General features: G+C 46.8%; 1 protein-coding gene across 3 annotated transcripts in view; it reads right to left on the bottom strand.

The window, feature by feature from the left end:
• Nucleotides 1-17,922, bottom strand: part of POC5 (POC5 centriolar protein) — a 30,916-nt gene extending 12,994 nt beyond the window's left edge. Inside the window, exons 1-8 of one of the 3 annotated variants that reach the window (XM_060201069.1) lie at nt 17,502-17,922; nt 15,118-15,204; nt 12,292-12,503; nt 9,626-9,802; nt 8,124-8,228; nt 6,238-6,417; nt 3,904-4,057; nt 160-443 (exon numbers count right to left, since the gene is read on the bottom strand). In XM_060201069.1, the coding sequence (XP_060057052.1) occupies nt 160-443; nt 3,904-4,057; nt 6,238-6,417; nt 8,124-8,228; nt 9,626-9,802; nt 12,292-12,503; nt 15,118-15,204; nt 17,502-17,655 (1,353 nt within the window). In that variant the 5' untranslated portion in view covers nt 17,656-17,922. Of the gene's footprint in view, nt 1-159; nt 444-3,903; nt 4,058-6,237; nt 6,418-8,123; nt 8,229-9,625; nt 9,803-12,291; nt 12,504-15,117; nt 15,205-17,501 lie in introns of those variants that run through there. The other 2 variants (XM_060201070.1, XM_060201071.1) reach the window with 2 other exon arrangements.
• Nucleotides 17,923-17,955: the final 33 nt, after the last annotated feature.

Below are 17,955 nucleotides of genomic sequence, written 5' to 3' on the forward strand. Positions count from 1 at the left end.
GAAGAAGTGAATTTTTTTTTTCTCTCGTATTTTTCACTACGAATGACTAACTTTAAGCCACGTTGTGTTTAAATACTTGAATCAGGACCTGCTCTCTGCCATGGCGACATGGGGTCGGGACAGGGGCAAGCTGTGAGCACGCTCGCTAAGGCTACCCACCGTTTCTTCCGAGGCGGCAGTGGCTGCAGATCCAGTGCAGAGAGAAGCAGGAACAGGCGCGGGAACAGGAACGGGAGCCGAGGCCATGGAAGCAGCCCCGGAAGTGAGGGAGGTAGCGGACGGAAAGACCACAGGGCCGGCCATTCCGGCAGCTGCTGGTGGCGTGGGAGGTCGGGGCGCGGATGAGGGGACGGACATGGCTGAGGGATCCCAGTGGGCAGAATGTTCTTTCCCTTGAGTACTGGGACCAGACTCTTCCTTTCTACTACTGGTGAAGTCTGTTCCTGTAAGTCATAAAGTAATTCCGTTAGGATGCTTTGAAGGTAGAGAAACTCACTTTTATCTTCTCCAAAATGAAAATACACAGTAGCTAAAATTTGGTCCTAACAACAACAACAACAACAACACACACACGGAGAGATTTGCCACTCATGAAGCAAGTGTTCAGTCAGTACAGTTTGCCACTTTAACGGACTAATGTCACTATTAACCAAAGACTCAAACTCCATCCTTTGACATCTGAACAATGACAATTCGCTCCTACTTAAAAAATAAAAATAATGTATCTTCTGGGATACACCTGAAAAAAAAAAAAAGACAGACAGAAAGGGAAGACACATGGGGTTGATGTGGCATATTGCGCCCAAGCAAAGGGCCCTGGGGAAGGAGGTCTGAGGTCTTGGCGCATGATGAAGAAAAGACCCGAAGTGGAGGGTGAGAGTGTTTGACAAACACTTATCATGGGGAGACGAGAAGCTGTGCTCACGTGGCAACAACTGTCCCGTCAACTACTATCTCCCACAACAGAATGATAACAGGAAAGCCGTAACTAACAAACAAACTCAGAGAGCTTCTCAGTCCTGATTTATAACGGTGCAGGGGTCTGAACTGGAGACCTCAGAGGCTCCGGCAAGAAAGACCTGCATAACCATTATGTCTCTGAGACGGGGAGACTGACTTCAGGGTTGAGTCTCAGTCAGAAGACAGTTTACTGGAATAAAGCAAGTACTCAGCTGTCTTTCTCTGTTTGGCTCATCTCACTCAACATGATGTCCTCAAGTTCCATCCAAGAGGATGAGTCCACCAATTTGACAGCGGAGTGGAATTTCACCCTAGAGATTATGCCACATTTTAAAAAATTCACTCTAGTTGTTTTATCTGTTTTTTTTTTTTTAATACAGCCTGATCCTAAAAGTTGAACCTTCACGTGAGCCGCACACCACAATGACTTCAGAGAAAAACGATTTGCCTTAATTCACCACATCTGCAACATACAACTTAAATAGCAAATACTTGCTGATGCCTTAGAATGAGGCCATGGTAAGCACAGAGAACTCGTTCATAGGAACTGCGCTCAGGATACTACGAAGCATGTGGCCTGGGACAGTTTGGGGAGCTGAGTGCTGCCCAGGACTCTGGGCCACAGGCGTCAGCATGGAACCTCACCAGCTGTTGGGCGACAGAGGGTCAGCCCCCGTCACCGCCTCCCCTGGGGTCCCGGGGCAGCTCAGCGTGTTGAGGGCGACGTGCGCAGGGAGACAAATACTCAGCCCTGGGAAAAGCCTCGGAGGGCAATTTGGGAGAGAAAGCAAGTACATATGTGCATTGCCCAGGGAGAAGGTCAAGGTCATCATTAGCCCACACACAGAGCAGCACAATGCAGAGCTGCATGTTGACCTATAGACTATTTGATCACAAATGAAGAATTATCATACAAGGTTTGATCACAAGCTTCACAATGCATGTTTCCCCAGGCGTAAATTATAGGCACCTCAGAGGAAGGGGGAGGAAGAGGAGGGGCAAGATTCGGCCAAACACAAGGTGCAGTAATCCATGGCCTTTGTTTTAAGGGGAGAGGAGAGGCATGTGCAGAAAGGCAGCCCCCTTTCCGGAGAAGCCATCCATCATTAGTTCAAGAGGTCAGGGGGACCTACCCTTCTCTTGACCTAAAGGGAGAGTTGGAGGTCAACCGCTTGAACCTCACAGAAACAATGGCCTGGACTTCCCGGGACAGCGGGCCCTAGTCTCCAGCAGAACCTGGTGTTAGGACTCTGGCCACAGGCGCTGTCAGCATGGAACTCTGGTGCGTGCTCGCTCTCTCAATTTCTCAATCTCTCTCTCGGGAAACTCTCTAATATGAATGAAATCAACCTTTACAATTTTGTTTCATATTCCAAAATGAAATTGTCTGATAAATAAACTATGAATTTAAAATAGTGCTTAATGTGAGGCAAGACTGAGCAGACGTTCATATAATTACAAGCTAAAGCACTTAAAAGTTCTTTCCAGGACATTTCCCTGTGTTCCTGTAAGAACTCCCTATGCAGCAGGTAATACTGACACTATCTTTAGTGTTTGGAGGAGAAAAATGAAACCCAGAAAAAAACAGGACTCAGTTCAGCTGCAAACTGGTGTGAAAGGTCCTAGTCATGTGGTGTTCTAAGCCACATGCTGACACAACTCTGGCCGGAACCACTGAGCGACCAGTGTACACACAGAATACTTGAAATAAAGTCATCTTACTTGAACTCCAGAAACAGGCCTTTATTTATGTCTGTTGGAAACAAGTCTTAGAAATGTCTCAAACTGAAGGTGAACAAGTGTTTAAAATGGGAAATCAGGACTAGACAGCAAATGTTTGACAAATCAATCCAAAGAATTTTGGCTACTTAGGAAAAAAAATAAAAGCAGAAATTTCGTACCTAAAAGAATCATGACTATGAAAGGGGCCGGGTTGTGGTGCACCTGGTTGAGTGCACGTTACAGCGCACAAGGACCCAGGTTTGATCCCCCGGTCCCCGCCTGCAGGGGGAAGGCTTTGTGAGCGGTGAAGCAGGGCTGCAGGTGTCGCTGTCTCTCTTTCTAGCTCCTCCTTCTCTCTTAATTTCTGGCTGTCTCTATCCAATTAATAAATAAAGAAATTTAAAAAAGGAGTCTTAAGCAAAGGTCACACAGTCAAAATTCTTTAGCAGGGAGCCCAAGTGCTTAAAGTCGATGGCTAACTTGAGCATGTCTACAGTCATGATGACTGGGCTCCCTCATGGTGGACTTGCTGTGTGCGCCATTCTGAGGGTACGGGCATGTGCAGATTCACCGCTCTGTCTTTCCAGTCCCCTGATGTGGTGGTGTGCCAGGTGGTACTGCTGGGTCTTAACTGGGCCACAGGCAGGTGTCCTACCAGGTGGGCTGTCTCTCCAGTCATTCAGGGCAGATCTAAAACTAGATCAATAGATGAAGAATACCAGTGCGTGGAGAGAGATCTGTTGTAGAAAATTAGATGACAGACCACAGTTGTTGGTCTGCTTCTAATTCTGATTCTAAGACCCCTTCTGTTTTGATCATAGCGTTCGGTTCACTTGCATTGCTTAACACTGTGGTCTATTTACAGAATCACTGCTTTACCTGAGACCCGCCCTGCCTACAGGGCATTGGTTTAATCCCCACTGGGTAGATGCAAGCTTGATACTTTCCAGTGGCACTTTTTCCTTCTCCCCACCCCCTATCCTACGTACTTCCTCTTCCGACCTGACACTTCCGCATCAGGAGATATAAAGGACAGGATTTTCTAATGAGTAGAGATTAGATTGATTGCACTGCATCCCCGCTCATCAGTAAAGATTGAACTGCGTTCCCAGCAGCCATGAGTCCCTGGTCGTCTGTCTCCTGCCCGTGAAGCTAGCCCTGCACACACTGAAACTGCTCGGGCCCTTTGGGAAAGGAGGTAGAGAGATGTCATGGACTGACCTGCATCACTTCTGCTCTGAAACATGCTCATGGCCTCGAGGTTCAGCGCACACACGCCCCTCATGAAGGCTTTCTTCATGGAGTCTTCAAAGTGCTCTTTCTCATGCTGCAGCCTTTGGATCTCAGCTTTAGCATTTTCCAAAGCCCCACATAACTAAAACAAGGAGCGTTGAAAATAGAAGAAAATGACTTGAGACAGGTGGAGTATTACTTACAGTTTAAAAATCACTGGAAGTGTGGCTGGGGAAGTAAGTCAACTCCCAGAACATCAGCTTCTATGTCGAAGGCTCCCCAGAGGCCCTCTCCCCGGAGTGTGTGAGATCGGGCCCCGGCTCAGCAGGTGACTGCAATCTAACAAGCAAACTGCAGGTGGTCCTTGGCCTCTGCTAAGCTACTCTTTAGGGTTTGCACGTGTACAACTAGAGCCTCTCTCCCCAAATTAAAACAAAGACGAGGTTGTCCATGAAAAAATAAGACGACAGTCACCGTTCTGCCTGTCAGTTTATCTGCAAGGCTAGTGCTTTACCCGAAATATGCGGAGGACGAACAGTGATATTCGAGGTGATTTCTTACCAGCGGAAAGTAGTGACTCTAACTGCTGACAATGTCAAGGTCTGGGTAGTCAGAGGTTTCACCCTCCCCGCTAGCTAATAACCTACCCGTTAGATCCATGGAAACTGGCAAGGGAGTGAGCTACGTCTGAGACTAATGACTAGGGTGCAGGCCCAAACAAAAGCATGATATTCACACTCAGGTCCCTGAGGGGTTCCAGGAGGGCTCAGAAAGGAGTTGCAAGTGGGCGCAGCACACAGTAGGCTTTGCTAACAGGTAGCACAGTGATTAGAGTTGATTAATCTACATTGATTCCCAGTTATGACCCACAATACAGTTTGGCTTTGTTAGGTCTCACTGTTGGTGTTGTAGGACCAAAAAAAGGGAGAGGAATTTCAATTTCTATCCATCTGCTTTATATCATCTTTGTAAGAACACAGGTAATTTAAATTAACGTAGGGTTAAACAATTTGCTTCGGGCCTTCATTTCTGGCTACATAAAGGCAAAAAGAGCACACACAAGAAAGCCCGCTTTCTTAAGAGACCCGAGGACCTGTGAGTGAGGAGAAAGGTCCAGCATGAAATGAGATCACAGCTAGACTCTCGGAAGTAGGAAGTAGCCCTGCTAGTCCGGCTTACTTATTCTTAAATGGTGCTGTCTTCCCCACGGATCTCACACGAGCCCACAATGCAGTCACTAGAATGAGAGAGATGAGACCCCAATGTAAACTCGCCATGAGTGATGTCGCCTGTTACTTAGAGGATGGGAAACACATAAAAAGCTCACCGCCTGGTGGAGATGACCAGGGACGGTGGAGAGAGGGGCCTGAGAGAGGCCTAGGCCCATCATGTCTCTGTGGGGAACCCAGGGTCCCCTGACTAGGGCCCCTCTTGTGGGCCTCGAAAGGACCTTGCCCTCAATGTAGTACAACAATGGTAGAAAGTGCCTCACTCTCTGAGGAAGACTGCCCTCGAGGAAGACGGGTCCTGAAAGGACTGCAGCACAGAATGCTTCCAGCTGTGACCATGGACTGCGAGCTCAGACTGACAGGGACTCAGAAGACACACAGGCTCCTGTGCTGAACATAAATATATATATACGTATATAGACATGGGCCCTGGGCCACATCGATGGGGTTGGCAGTCAGTGGTATTTATATACTTTCCTCATGTCTGGGAGCTCCTCTCTGTCCTGATTCAGCTTTCTAGTCCTAGTCTCCACTCTGACATCACCTTCCTGGAAAATACTTTTAGTCCACCTGTGTGTTAGCTGTTGGGCTCAGGCAAAAATTAGTAAAGTCATGGGCCCCTTGGAGTGTACCAAAAGCAGACTTCCTAGCTTCTTCCCACATGAAGACCCCTAGTCTCACCTGCTCTACTCTCACCTTTAGGTTCCTGATAATTAAACAATTTGTCTTGCTTTACATCTTAATGTTTTTCAGCCACTAAGTTGCAGATGCTGCCATGCCACCAACTTGACTTCTCTGGGCAGACGACCCCTCCCCAGAGCCCTGCCCCACTAGGGACAGACAGACACAGGCTGGGGGTGTGGATACAACTGCCAACGCCCATGTCCAGCAGAGAAGCAATGACAGAAGCCAGAACTCCCACCTTTTGCTCCCCATAAAGAATTTGGGTCCATGTTCCCTCCCAGAGGGATAAAGAACAAGGAAGCTTCCAACGGAGGGGATGGGACACAGTCTGGTGGTGGGAGCTGTGTGGGATTATGCCCCTCTTATCCCACCGTCGATCATTACTGAATCACTAATATAAGAAGCTCACCGCTGCAAGTCTGGCCTCATAGTCATTGGAGAGCTGGATGCAGACCTCTTCAGCTCTCGCCTGACAGGCTCGCTCCACCACATCCTTCCACTTCTTCTGGACTGTGGAGTGCCAGCCTTTCCAGACCTTCTTCAGCAAGGCTCGCTGCCAGTGCTGCTCGGCTCGTCTGACGTCAAAGGCCTGAACGAGAGAACACCACCGTCAGCTGCTCAGTAATTGGGCGGCAGTGACCAGCCCTGCGAGGAGCCGTGCTCACACGCGCCGATCCATGGAGCCCTGTGGGTTCCTACCACTCAGGTGTGTGGGCGGGAAAACAGCCTCAGAGAAGTGACCTCATCTTAGGCCACACAGCGGGAAGGACGAAGTCAGCTCACCTGTCACTCCAGCATGCAAGATTTTATGCACTGTTGCACTGTTCTTAGGAACTAATCAATTTGCGGGAAATAGAGAAAAAATTTTAAAGATATATATATATATATATATGTGTATGTATGTATTCTTGTATTTTTTATCAAGGTTTTTTCTCTTTTTTTACCAAAGCACTGTTCAGCTCTGGCTTTTGGCATTGCTGGGGACTGAACCTGGGACTTTGGAGCCTCAGGAATGAGATACTCTTTGCATAACTGTTATGCTGTCTACCGCTTACCTTGTATTTTTGGTACTGTAGCTGACTACATTGTCTCTGTCTGTAAACTCACATGGATACACTGTCATTTCCCACCCGAGGTGCTAACATTGAGATCCATCAAATTACAGATTTTTAAAGGTGAGTTTGAGACTCCTTTAACAGATTTTAAACCATGTCTTTAAAGTAGGTGAGAGACAAAATGTGGAAATGGTCACTGGTGAATTTCCTAAGTACAGAATATTTTACAAACATATCCCATCCTGTAAGAATAATATATATTTTTTAAAGGACAGAGACAGAGAAGTCAAGAGTAGAAGCGATCACAGCACAGAAGAGTGCTTCTTCAGTGTGGTGGGGCTGGGCTGGCCTGGGCCGGGCCTGAACATAGAAAAACAGGACACTGCCCAAGGGAGCTACTTTGCCGGCCTTGTAGGGATGATTTTTAAGACGCAGATCACGCAGATACAGATTTCTCGGATACTCACTCTAAGGCAGGTCTGCTTCACAAACACCCATCTGGCTTTATGAAGCACAATGGTAACAGCACTTCTTTTTGAAGAGGATGCATGGAATGCATGCAGGCATGTTTGACGCACATGGCGTGTTCAAGGTATATATTCTTCTTTCTCCACAGAATTACAACCAAAGTCAGATTTGTTAAAAGGTTCCATCACCAGGATATTTGTAATTTAAGTACAAGCCTCCTTAATCTATGATGCACTAGAAAATAATGTATCCAATAGGCCTTCTAACATTCAAGGGTTATTTTTACCCTGAGCTATGTAACAAAACAAAACCAAACTCCTTTGGGATAAGAAGAATGTTAAATTGTAAATTCTCTTTGATCCAGAAAAGCGTGTCTTTTTTGACTGTAACAAGAGTTGTAAGATGCTAAACTTTCATGTGTCCATCAGTTTATCATCTGTCAGTCAACTTTTTTTTTTCAGTGTCAGAGGATCTCACTGTTTCTGGACCACCTTTTTTTTTTTTTTTTAGAAAGAGAGAGATATCATTCATGTTTTATTATTATTATTATTATTGTTGTTGGATAGGACAGAGAAGTGGAGAGAGGAGGGGAAGACAAAGACAGACACCTGCAGACCTGCTTCACCATCTGTGCAGCGACTCCCCCGCAGGTGGGGAGCCGGGGGGCTCGAACCAGGATCCTTTTGCTGGTCCTTGCGCTTTGTGCCACCTGCGTTTAACCCGCTGTGCTACCGCCCGACTCCCATCAGTCATCTTTTAAAAACTTACTTACATCTTGTTTGCACTTGACATGGCTGATTCTCCAGTGGAAGAATCTTCTCATCAACTCTATCCTTTCCTTATGCTTGCTTAAGGCTTGAGACAGGCTAGAAATCACCTGTAAAGAGCGATTCATCCTCTTACTGTGATGTTACCATAGCAGCAACTGGTGAAACGACTTGCTTATTTGCCAGAAAGTGCTACAAATACCTTAGGGTCAGTACTACGTTCAACCAGGTGACCTCATCATTGTCTTAAAAACAAAAACAAAAACACACAGTACCTTCCCCCTGTGGATACATCATGCTGTCAATAAATGCAAAGGAAGAAAGAAAGGAAAAAGAAAGGAAGGGAGGAAAGAAAGAAAAAAGAAATCTCCGTTATGCTCACCTTGGGCCAGTATTCATCAAAAGTCTACACACAGGGAAGTATGGTCACTGGCACGCCGCTCAGAGCAGCACTCACACACCTCAAGGTCTGCTCCCCCTGCAAGTATGGCCTCACCTCGCCTCAAGCCCAGGCCACAGGGAGCCACATCCTTGTCTCCACTACCAGCTTCCATCAGAGATCTCTCAGTAACTGTTCAATGATTTTCTGGATCCAATAAACTCACAAAAGTACCTAATTAATAGTTTTACTTTGATGTGCCTCAGGGATGTCCTCTTGTTCTTGAAAAAAAAAACCACACACACACAAAAAACAAACTAAAAAGCTATGAAGTAGGGGCCAGATGTGGCAGTTCACCCAGTAAAGCGCGGGTACTGCCAGGTGTGAAGACTCAGGGTCGAGGGCCAGGCCCCCACCTGGGGGGAGGGGGAGCCTCACGAGCGTGGACCAGTGCAGCAGGTGGTTCTCATTCTCTCTGACTTTCTCCCTCCCTTTCCCTTGAAGAAAAAAAAAGGGGGAAAAAAAGTGGCAATAACTTTGGTGGGGGAAAAAAAAAAATCTATGAAATTTATCATTTTATGGGGGGGTTGGCAGCTTTTTATTATCTAATATTACCCTAAGACAGTCTTTTACTTACTAAGATGTGTGTGTGTGTGTGTTCAAACGGCCACATTAAGAGAGGTTTGATAAACCTGACACTGAGAGACATTTATTGCGGTTCTAAATTAGTGGTAGCGCTCTATTTCTTGGCGAGATGGAAATGCTTGGTTGTCCACCTTATTAAGTTTCCAAAATTAGATTGTCAGGTACGACACTTTAAAAACCAAGTAACTAAATTTAGAATCATCTACAACATTAGGTGAGCCCTGGAGCGGGAAGATCACAGCAACAAATATTCCCACAGGCAGGAGGGGCTTCCAGGGCTTGAAGGAAGCTGTAGCAGGGGCAAAGCTGACCCTGAGTTCTACACGTTTATTTTTCTACTTGGTGAGTGAAGCAGGTTCCTTTTGTATCTTGTATGTCCTAAATAATCATTAGTTCCTGGCATTTTTTCACTTGGCAGACATTTACTAGGTCTTGGCTAAAAAATAAATGCAAATGAATAAACAAATAAACCATGAAGGAGACCTCATCTTTTCTCCTAATAGAGACTTCATAGGTTTTCTGCAGTTCTTTCAGGCTGCTTATCTGGCCACTCAGTTGTTTCAAATCTGCTGCGTGTTTCTCTCTCTCTTTTTTCATCACCATCCGATGCCAGTCAATAAAATTAAGTTTCCACTTGTTTAACTCAGATATGATGTTCGTCTGAAAAACACAAATGGGTAATTAGTTCACTCATTAATACTAATTTCTTAAATATTTAAGTTTCCTGAACACTGAAATTAGGAGGCATTCAACTCCCCAAAGTTAATATGGCTTACGGAAAGACCAAGACACAATAATGAGACCTGCTGAGACCTGCTGTTTTTTCCTCTTTCTTTTTGCCACCAAGGCTGTGTGATTCTACCACTCCTGGAGGACATTCATTTCCCCTTTGAATTTCAAACAGAAAAATACAGAGAGGAGAGAGAAGTCAGAGAGAGTAGGAGAGACACCACAGCGCCACTCCACCATTCGCGGAGTGTGTCCTTAGTTCGAAGCTGGTGAGGTGTGCGCTCTGCTGGGTGAGCTAGCTCTCGCACCTAATCAAAGTTTTAGTTCAATAGTCACAGCTCTTCATAGTCCATGAAAATAAGGAAACACATGCTTTGCTATTTTAAGCTACTATTTATCTGTGTGTTTGTTTCTTTGACTGCCAGCAGCGTTATCACTGGGTACCTCCTCTGCAAACCCACTGCCCCCGGTGGCTCTTTTCTTTTCAACTTGATAGCAGAGTGAAATGCAGAAGGGAGAGGGAGAGAGAAAGGGCAAGGGCAAGGGAGGGGAGAGGGAGAGAGAGAAGCTCAGCACTGCTTTACAACCTGTGAAGCCTCCCCCTGCAAGTGGGGACCGGGGCCTTTTCCCGGGTCCTTGCATATGGTAACAGCTGAGCTCAACTGGGGGCTCCCCCACCCGGGACCTTTAAGCTGTTTTGTATGAAACTTGGTCCCTTGAAATGAGTCGCAGAACCTATCTATCCCCTACAACAGGCCCTTTGTCTTTTCGGGGACTCGGAATGTCCGCACGGTGCTGAGCGGGAGGAAGGGGACGCAGGCCTGTGAGCCCGGCTGCGTGACAGGACGGGATGCCGTTCGCAGAGGGCACTGCAGGGACCACGGGAGCCCAGTCACCACCACAGACAGCTCACAACAAACTGGTAAGTCTCATCCCTCTTCACTCACTGACTGGTCTGAGTGAAAAGACCAAATAATCACATCAGGAGAGATGGGTAGCAGCGACTGGTTGAACACAGATATTTTGCACACAGGTGTTTGAGACGGTTGACGACAGACTATTCCAACAGATATAAAACCTGTTACATGGCGGGGTGGGGTGATGGCAGAATAGAAACTGTATGAACAAATGATTCCTAGAACTAAAGGGTCCAAATAAGAGAGAAAAATAACTATCACAGAACTTAGTTTTCTCAAACTGTGTTCTAGAGAAAAAAACAAACTTTTATTCTGTGACATTTTGTTATGTAGAGGCCACTAACATTATCAAAATAAAATCAAATTTTATTGACTGACTGGTTGTGCATCGTGGCTGGTTTAAGGATGGCTAGCCGTGAAAATGTTTTGGGAGGCCGGGAGGGAGGTGACTCGGTCACTGAAATGTACATCCCAGTACCGTGAGCGAGGACCCGAGAGAAAGCTGCCAGCTGCCGTGTGGGAGCCCTGCACAGGGAAGGCTTCACAGGCGGCTGAGTGGGGTTGCCACAGCTCTGTCTCTCGCATCTCTCGCCCTCCACGGAAAGTGTGTCCGTAGCGGTCGAGGGGTGGTATAGGTGCGGAGTCCCAGCAATATCCGTGTGTGTGTGTGTGTGTGTGTGTGTGAGTTGTGTGAGTGTGTGTGTGAGTGTGTTTGTGTGTGAGTGTGTTTGTGTGTGAGTGTGTGTGAGTGTGTGTGAGTGTGTGTGAGTGTGTGTGAGTGTGTGTGTGTGAGTGTGTGTGAGTGTGTGTGGGGGGGGGAGGGGGGAGAGAAAGGTGAGGAGGAAGGTTGGTTGGAAGGAACTAGCGGGCTGGTTATGCAAAGACTTGCATGCCTTAAAGCACCAAAGGTCCCAGTTTCAATCCCTAGCCATCATAAACCAGAGCTGAGTAGTGCTCTGCTAAGACAAACAAATAACAGCAAGAAATAAACAATCTGGCAAAAAGAAGTGAAGAGGAGGAGGAGGAGGAGGAATCCATAATTTACGTCACATTTAAACAAGAGGAAACATTTCCAGTAGTGAGAGTTTTGGTAAGGTAAAGGTCCAGGAGGTCACACACAGGCTGAGCCTTTTAAAATATCTGAGCAATTTAATGAGATACACAGAGCTGCTCCTGCAACTCACACGTTGCTGTTTAAAGCAGTTGATAAAGTAGTGGCAGCAACTCCCCTCCCAGAGCTTGTCAGCAATGTGTGACTTCAAGCCCGGGGCCAAGACAGCAGAGATAACAAGCTCCCTGTAATGTCGCATGGGGCCTGGAGACTGACAGGTACAGAGTTTAGACCACAGGGTGATCTTAAGAAACCAAACTTGATATTCAAACCTAATTCAAGAAAATAGTCAAGAGCGACAAAACAATAGTCGAGTTGGTCGAAACTGCCCACCTGCACCCTTAACAGCAGAGGTGAGGCACAGTACCTGAAGCAGAGGTGAGGCACAGTACCTTAAGCCCCGAACTCCACAGATCCAGCACATTTTCCATCTTCTGAATATTTTCATCGGAAACAAGGAAATCACTCGCACCTCTGTCATGGGCATCTGCATGACTAGAAAAAGCAGAGCCTGGGGAAGAAGAGTCGGCTAGGAAATGTGAACTGAAGAAATCCATCACTGGGTTGGAAGACTTTCTCGGTGAGAGTGACGCCTGTGATGACTCTGGAATGAGAGAAAGGCCAGAGGTCAAGTTGCGCTGACGATAGCCCGAGCTGGTCTTGGGCCCACCTGCATGTTAGCTGTCAGGCTCAGGAAAAAACGAGTAAAGTCACGGGCTTCTTGGAACATACCTAAAACAGACCTGCTAGCTTTTTCCAAAATGGAGACCCCAAATCTCATCTGCTCTATTCTTGCCTTTAGGTTCCAGATGATTAAGCAATTTGTTCTGCTTTATATCTGAATGCTTTTTCAGCCAGCAAGTTGCAGATGCTACCATGATGCCATCCTGACCTCCCTGGGCAGACGCCCTCACCCATGTGTCCTGGAGCCCCCTCCCCTCCCCAGAACCCTGACCCACTAGGGACAGACAGACACAGGCTGGGGGTGTGGATCCACCTGCCAACACCCATGTCCAGCGGAGAAGCAGTGACAGAAGCCAGAACTCCCACCTTCTGCTCCCCATAGAGAATTCTGATCCAGACTCCCAGAGGGATAAAGAACAGGGACGCTTCTAGTGGAGGGGATGGGACAGGGAACTCTGGTGGTGGGAGCTGTGTGGGATTATACCCCTGTGATCTTACAACCTTGTTAACCATAAAACTTTTAAGAGATGCTGGGGGGAGGGGGGAGGCTGAGCAGTAGCGCAGTGGGTTAAGGGCACATGGCGCAAAGCACAAGGACCAGAGTAAGGATCCTGGTTCGAGCCCCCATCTCATCACCTGTGTGTGTGTGTGTGTGTGTGTGTGTGTGTGTGTGGTCGCTTCACAAGCAGTGAAGCAGGTCTGCAGGTGTTTTTCTTTTTTATTTATTTTCCCTTTTGTTGCCCTTGTTTATCATCATTGTTGTTGTTACTATCATTATTGTTATTGCTGTCGTTGTTGGACAGGACAGAGAGAAATGGAGAGAGGAGGGGAAGACAGAGAGGGGGAGAGAAAGACAGACACCTGCAGACCTGTTTCACCGCCTGGGAAGCGACTCCCCTGCAGGTGGGGAGCCGGGGGCTCGAACCGGATCCTTACACCGGTCCTTGTGCTTTGCACCACCTGTGCCTAACCCACTGCACTACCGTCTGCCTCCCTGTACGTGTTTTTCTCTCCTCCTCTCTGCCTTCCCCTCCTCTCTCAATTTCTCTCTGTCCTATGCAACAACAACTATAATAACAATAGCAATGACAGCTACAACAAGGGCAACAAAGGGGGGAAAATGGCCTCTGGGAGCAGTGGATTCCTAGTGCAGGCACCAAGCCCCAGCGATAACCCTGGAGGCAAAAAAATAAAAGAAAGAAAGATGCTATTCAGAAGATGTTAAAACTGCATGAAAACATACTCACTGTTAACAAACAGAATGGTGTGACTGAAGAGCTTGGGAGACCCCTGCAAGCACACCGTGGCCCGAGGCTTATTGGGAGTGAGGAGCACAGCTGTGTCCCAAGTGGCTGTTTAGACGGCCCCTGAGTTAAAGACCTTGAGGCTCCTAACAAGGAAACGGTGCTGTTTTCATCAAACTAGTCTAGCTTTATTAAAAAGTTCCAAACTGGCGTATGCTTCTAGAAATCTTATAAACCTTGCTAATCCCTTAACAGAGGAAAAATCAGACGACAAACTAAAAATACCACCCACAGCAATATTTAATAGATGTCTGATACAGTTGAGATGGATCTCCTTTCACCTCTGCTTTCCATTTGTAAGCAATGTATACCACTCTCATGTTTTAATCAGCAGTGACATCTATTTTCCTTTTTTAAAAATGAACTTAGCTAAAATGAGCAACACTTTTCAGCCCTGTGATGCTAGGGCCTTGTGCATAAACAATTTCATTTATCCGAGACCAATATTTCCCTTCTTTTTCTTTTAGATATATTGAGAGATGGAGAGAGGGAAGGAAAGACAGCACAGCACTGGAGCTTCCCCCAGCGCTGTGCTATTCCCATGTGGTGCTTGGGTTCAAACCCAGGTTGCGTGTATGGCAAGAGATGTGCCCTATTAGGTGACGTAACTTCCGGTCCGTAAATGAATATATACCAACATGCAGCTTCCACCACCAGTTGAAGGGCAGAGCCTCTGATGTGAGGGAAAGAGAGAGTAATGAAGTCGGTACAGATGCCTGAAGTTTGGGGATGATGTGCTGGTCTCTAACTACCTGGTCCCTGTTACTACTGTTCTAGTTAAAATATTATCTAAGGGATGGGGAGACAGCATAATAGCTACACGAAAAGACTTTCATGCCTGAGGCACCGAAGGTCCCAGGCTGAATCGCTTACACCACCGTAAGCTGGTGCTGAGCAGGGCTCTGGTAAAATAAATAAATAAATAAATAAATAAAAATTCTGCCAAGGAGCCACCTCTCTGGCTGTCCCATGAAGTGCTGGAAAACACCTGTCCCCAACACCGTAGTTTAAAGAAGGCTGAGATACACCACACACCGTACTATATCTGCCTGTCTCACCTGTACTATTTGAGGACCTGAGGAAAATATTGGATAGCATTACTTAGCAAATGTACTAAATAAATAGCTTTTAAAATTCTGCTTACAAATAATCATTCCTAACATCACTCCTTCCGGTGGCTTGGCCAGTACCTGGCGTCGTCAATAAAAGCAGTCTAAGGAAAACTCGTACCATCTGTCTGGGAAGAGCTTGAAGCGTTTAAGTCACCTCCTCTCCCATCTTCCATCCTCGCGTCTTTTACCACAGGGCTATTTCCTGCTGAAAGATGAGGTTTGCATCATTAAATGAAATCATTCTTCCATCACATGCGTAAGTACACATACCTAGCTTAAGGAGAACAGTGCACATTAGAGCAAGCAGAACGCACTCTGCTTGGGGCGGGGACCTGCACAGCTGGTGAAGTCCACGTGTGGCCGTGTGCAAGAACCTGGGCTCCGGCTGCCACCCCCTCCACTGGGGGCAGACTTCACAAGTGGCGAAGCAGTGCAGCAGGTGTCTCTCTGTCTCCATCTTCCCTGTCCCCTCTTGATTTATGTTTCTATTTTTTAAAAAAAGTAGCCAGGAGTGATGCATTCATTATGCAGACACCACGCCCCTGCTGGTAGCAATAAAATAAAATAACATGTCGAGGCCAGAGAAGCTGAGACAAAGAACAGCAAAGATAACAGTGAGACTAGGAAAAGGTTTTTCGCATCATTAATAAGCTCAGTTACACCCATCAAAGAGATGAAAGCCAAGTCACTCTACTGCTGAATTCCCCTCACTCAAACAAAATAAGTGGGTGAGTAACATTAGCAAGTTAGAGGGTAAAGATAAGCTGGTTCTTCACCACGTGACCATCTCTGGATGTTTGTTGATTTCCTCCAGTTGTGGTGAAACTAAGTCAACACAGAGCGCCCTCAAACAATGACACCCCCTGTTCCTCAGGAGTCTGTTAGCAAGTGACAAAAAGGACACTGAAAACATGTTTCAAAAGTGGCTATGCCAGTGGCTTAAATATTCGTCAGATTTTTTCCCTAAAATTATTTTATTTATTTATTGAGTAGAGACAGAGAAATTGAGAGGGAAGAGGTAGGGAGATAAGGAGAGAGAGAGGGAGGAAGAAAAAGAGACAGAGAGATATCTGCAGCCTTGCTTTACCACTTGTGAAGCTTTCCCCATGCAGGTGGGGAACATGAGCTTGAACCTGGGTCCTGGTGTTTTGTAGCATGTGCACTCAATCGGGGGCGTCACCGCCGGGCCCCTCTGTCACCAACTTCTACACACCTTACTAATACTAAACAAGGGCAACACTAAGAGAGAACAGAGAGAATGCAGAGGTGAATTTACAGAGTTCACTCTAGTCACGCCTGTATGTGACTCAGGGTGTCTAAATTCACTGCGTGCTGTATGCTCAGACCTCAACTCCCTGTGGGGAAACGCCAAAGTAAGTGCCATCTGACGTGCCAGAAATGAGCAGGGTTCTAAGACTCCCAAGTGATGACTTGGAAAGGCGAGAGTTAGGGACAGGCCCGACCTTCAGTGGTGCTGCTTCTAGTGTAGAAGGCAAGCAGCTCCTGATGGCGTCGGAAAGAAGGGGAGCGAGACAAGCATGTCAAATGCTTGTTTACATGTGCAGAGGGCGAGAGCCGGAACGAAAGCAGGGCCCAAATCACTAATGCGGAATGAGGATGAGGGCCTCTTGAAGATGAACACAAACTGGGCAGAAAATATTCAGCGTAAGCATGCGGCAGTGGTAATGTGTAGGTATTTAAAACAATTTTTAAAAATATTTATTCATTTTCCCTTTTTGTTGCCCTTGTTTTATTGTTGTAGTTATTGTTATTACTGATGTCGTCGTCGTTGGATAGGACAGGGAGAAATGGAGAGAGAAGAGGAAGACAGAGAAAGGGAGAGAAAGACAGACACCTGCAGACCTGCTTCACAACCTGTGAAGCGACTCCCCTGCAGGTGGGGAGCCCGGGGCTTGAACCGGGATCCTTACAACGGTCCTTGTGCTTTGCGCTAGCGCCCGACTCCCATTGTGTATGTTTTTAAGGCTCTGGTTCTATTCGGGCCAGAAGTCCAGGTGCAGCAGGCTCCAGACTGAGGAACAAAAACCCATGTTTGCTGAGGGTTTGCGTTTTTTCAAAGACATGGTGATGGGATTTATCAGAAGCCCAGGAGTCTATTGACTCTGAGTTGGTGCTATCTTTGCACCTTTCAGGAAGGAGCCTCAGAATTGGGCCTGTTATATCAGAGTCTGTGACCAGGCCTGTTTCAGATCTTTTTGTAATGTTTGAATAAAAAGAAAAAGAAAAAAACAACTAAATTTTTTATTGCGACCAGAGTTCTTGTTGGGGCTCATTGTAGGATGAATTCATCATTCCTAGTGGTCATTCTCTCCCCCCCCATCTCTCTCTGTTAGCTTTCATTACCTAAAGCAGTGTTCACCTGCCTTGTTTTGTGGCTGCTATACAAAAAAGTCCTCCATGTCTGGGGCCAGGTGGTGGTGCACCTGGCTGAGTGCATGTTACAATGTACAAGGACCCCAGGTTCAAGCCCCCGGTCCCCACCTGCAGCGGGAAAGCTTTGCAAGTGGTGAAGCAGGGCTGCAGGTGTCTCTCTGTCTTTCTCCCTGTCTATCCACCCCCTTTCCTCTTGGTTTCTGACTGTTTCTATCCAATAAATCAACTGAAAACAAAAAGCTAAAAAGTCCTCAGTGTCCATGTGAATAAACAGAGCTGATAAAGCCGTGGCACGTGGTTCACAGCTTGATGAGTCTGGGGAGTGCGGGGAGGGTGTTTCTGTGAACCGTCTTAAACTGCGGGCTTGAGGAATGAGTTTTCAAAATGATCCCGGCACACAAGTACTCGGGAAGCACAGAGAGACGTCGTGTATGGATAGATAGATAGATAGATAGATAAACAGTTGCCACAAGCTGCCCCAAGAAGAGGGATACACACCACGGACAGAAGAGCACTTCATGATCGTAAGCCAGCATCATTAGCAGCCCCACACCTTAGCCTC

The sequence above is a fragment of the Erinaceus europaeus genome, chromosome 11 (genome assembly GCF_950295315.1).
Source record: "Erinaceus europaeus chromosome 11, mEriEur2.1, whole genome shotgun sequence".
Lineage (NCBI taxonomy): Eukaryota > Metazoa > Chordata > Mammalia > Eulipotyphla > Erinaceidae > Erinaceus > Erinaceus europaeus.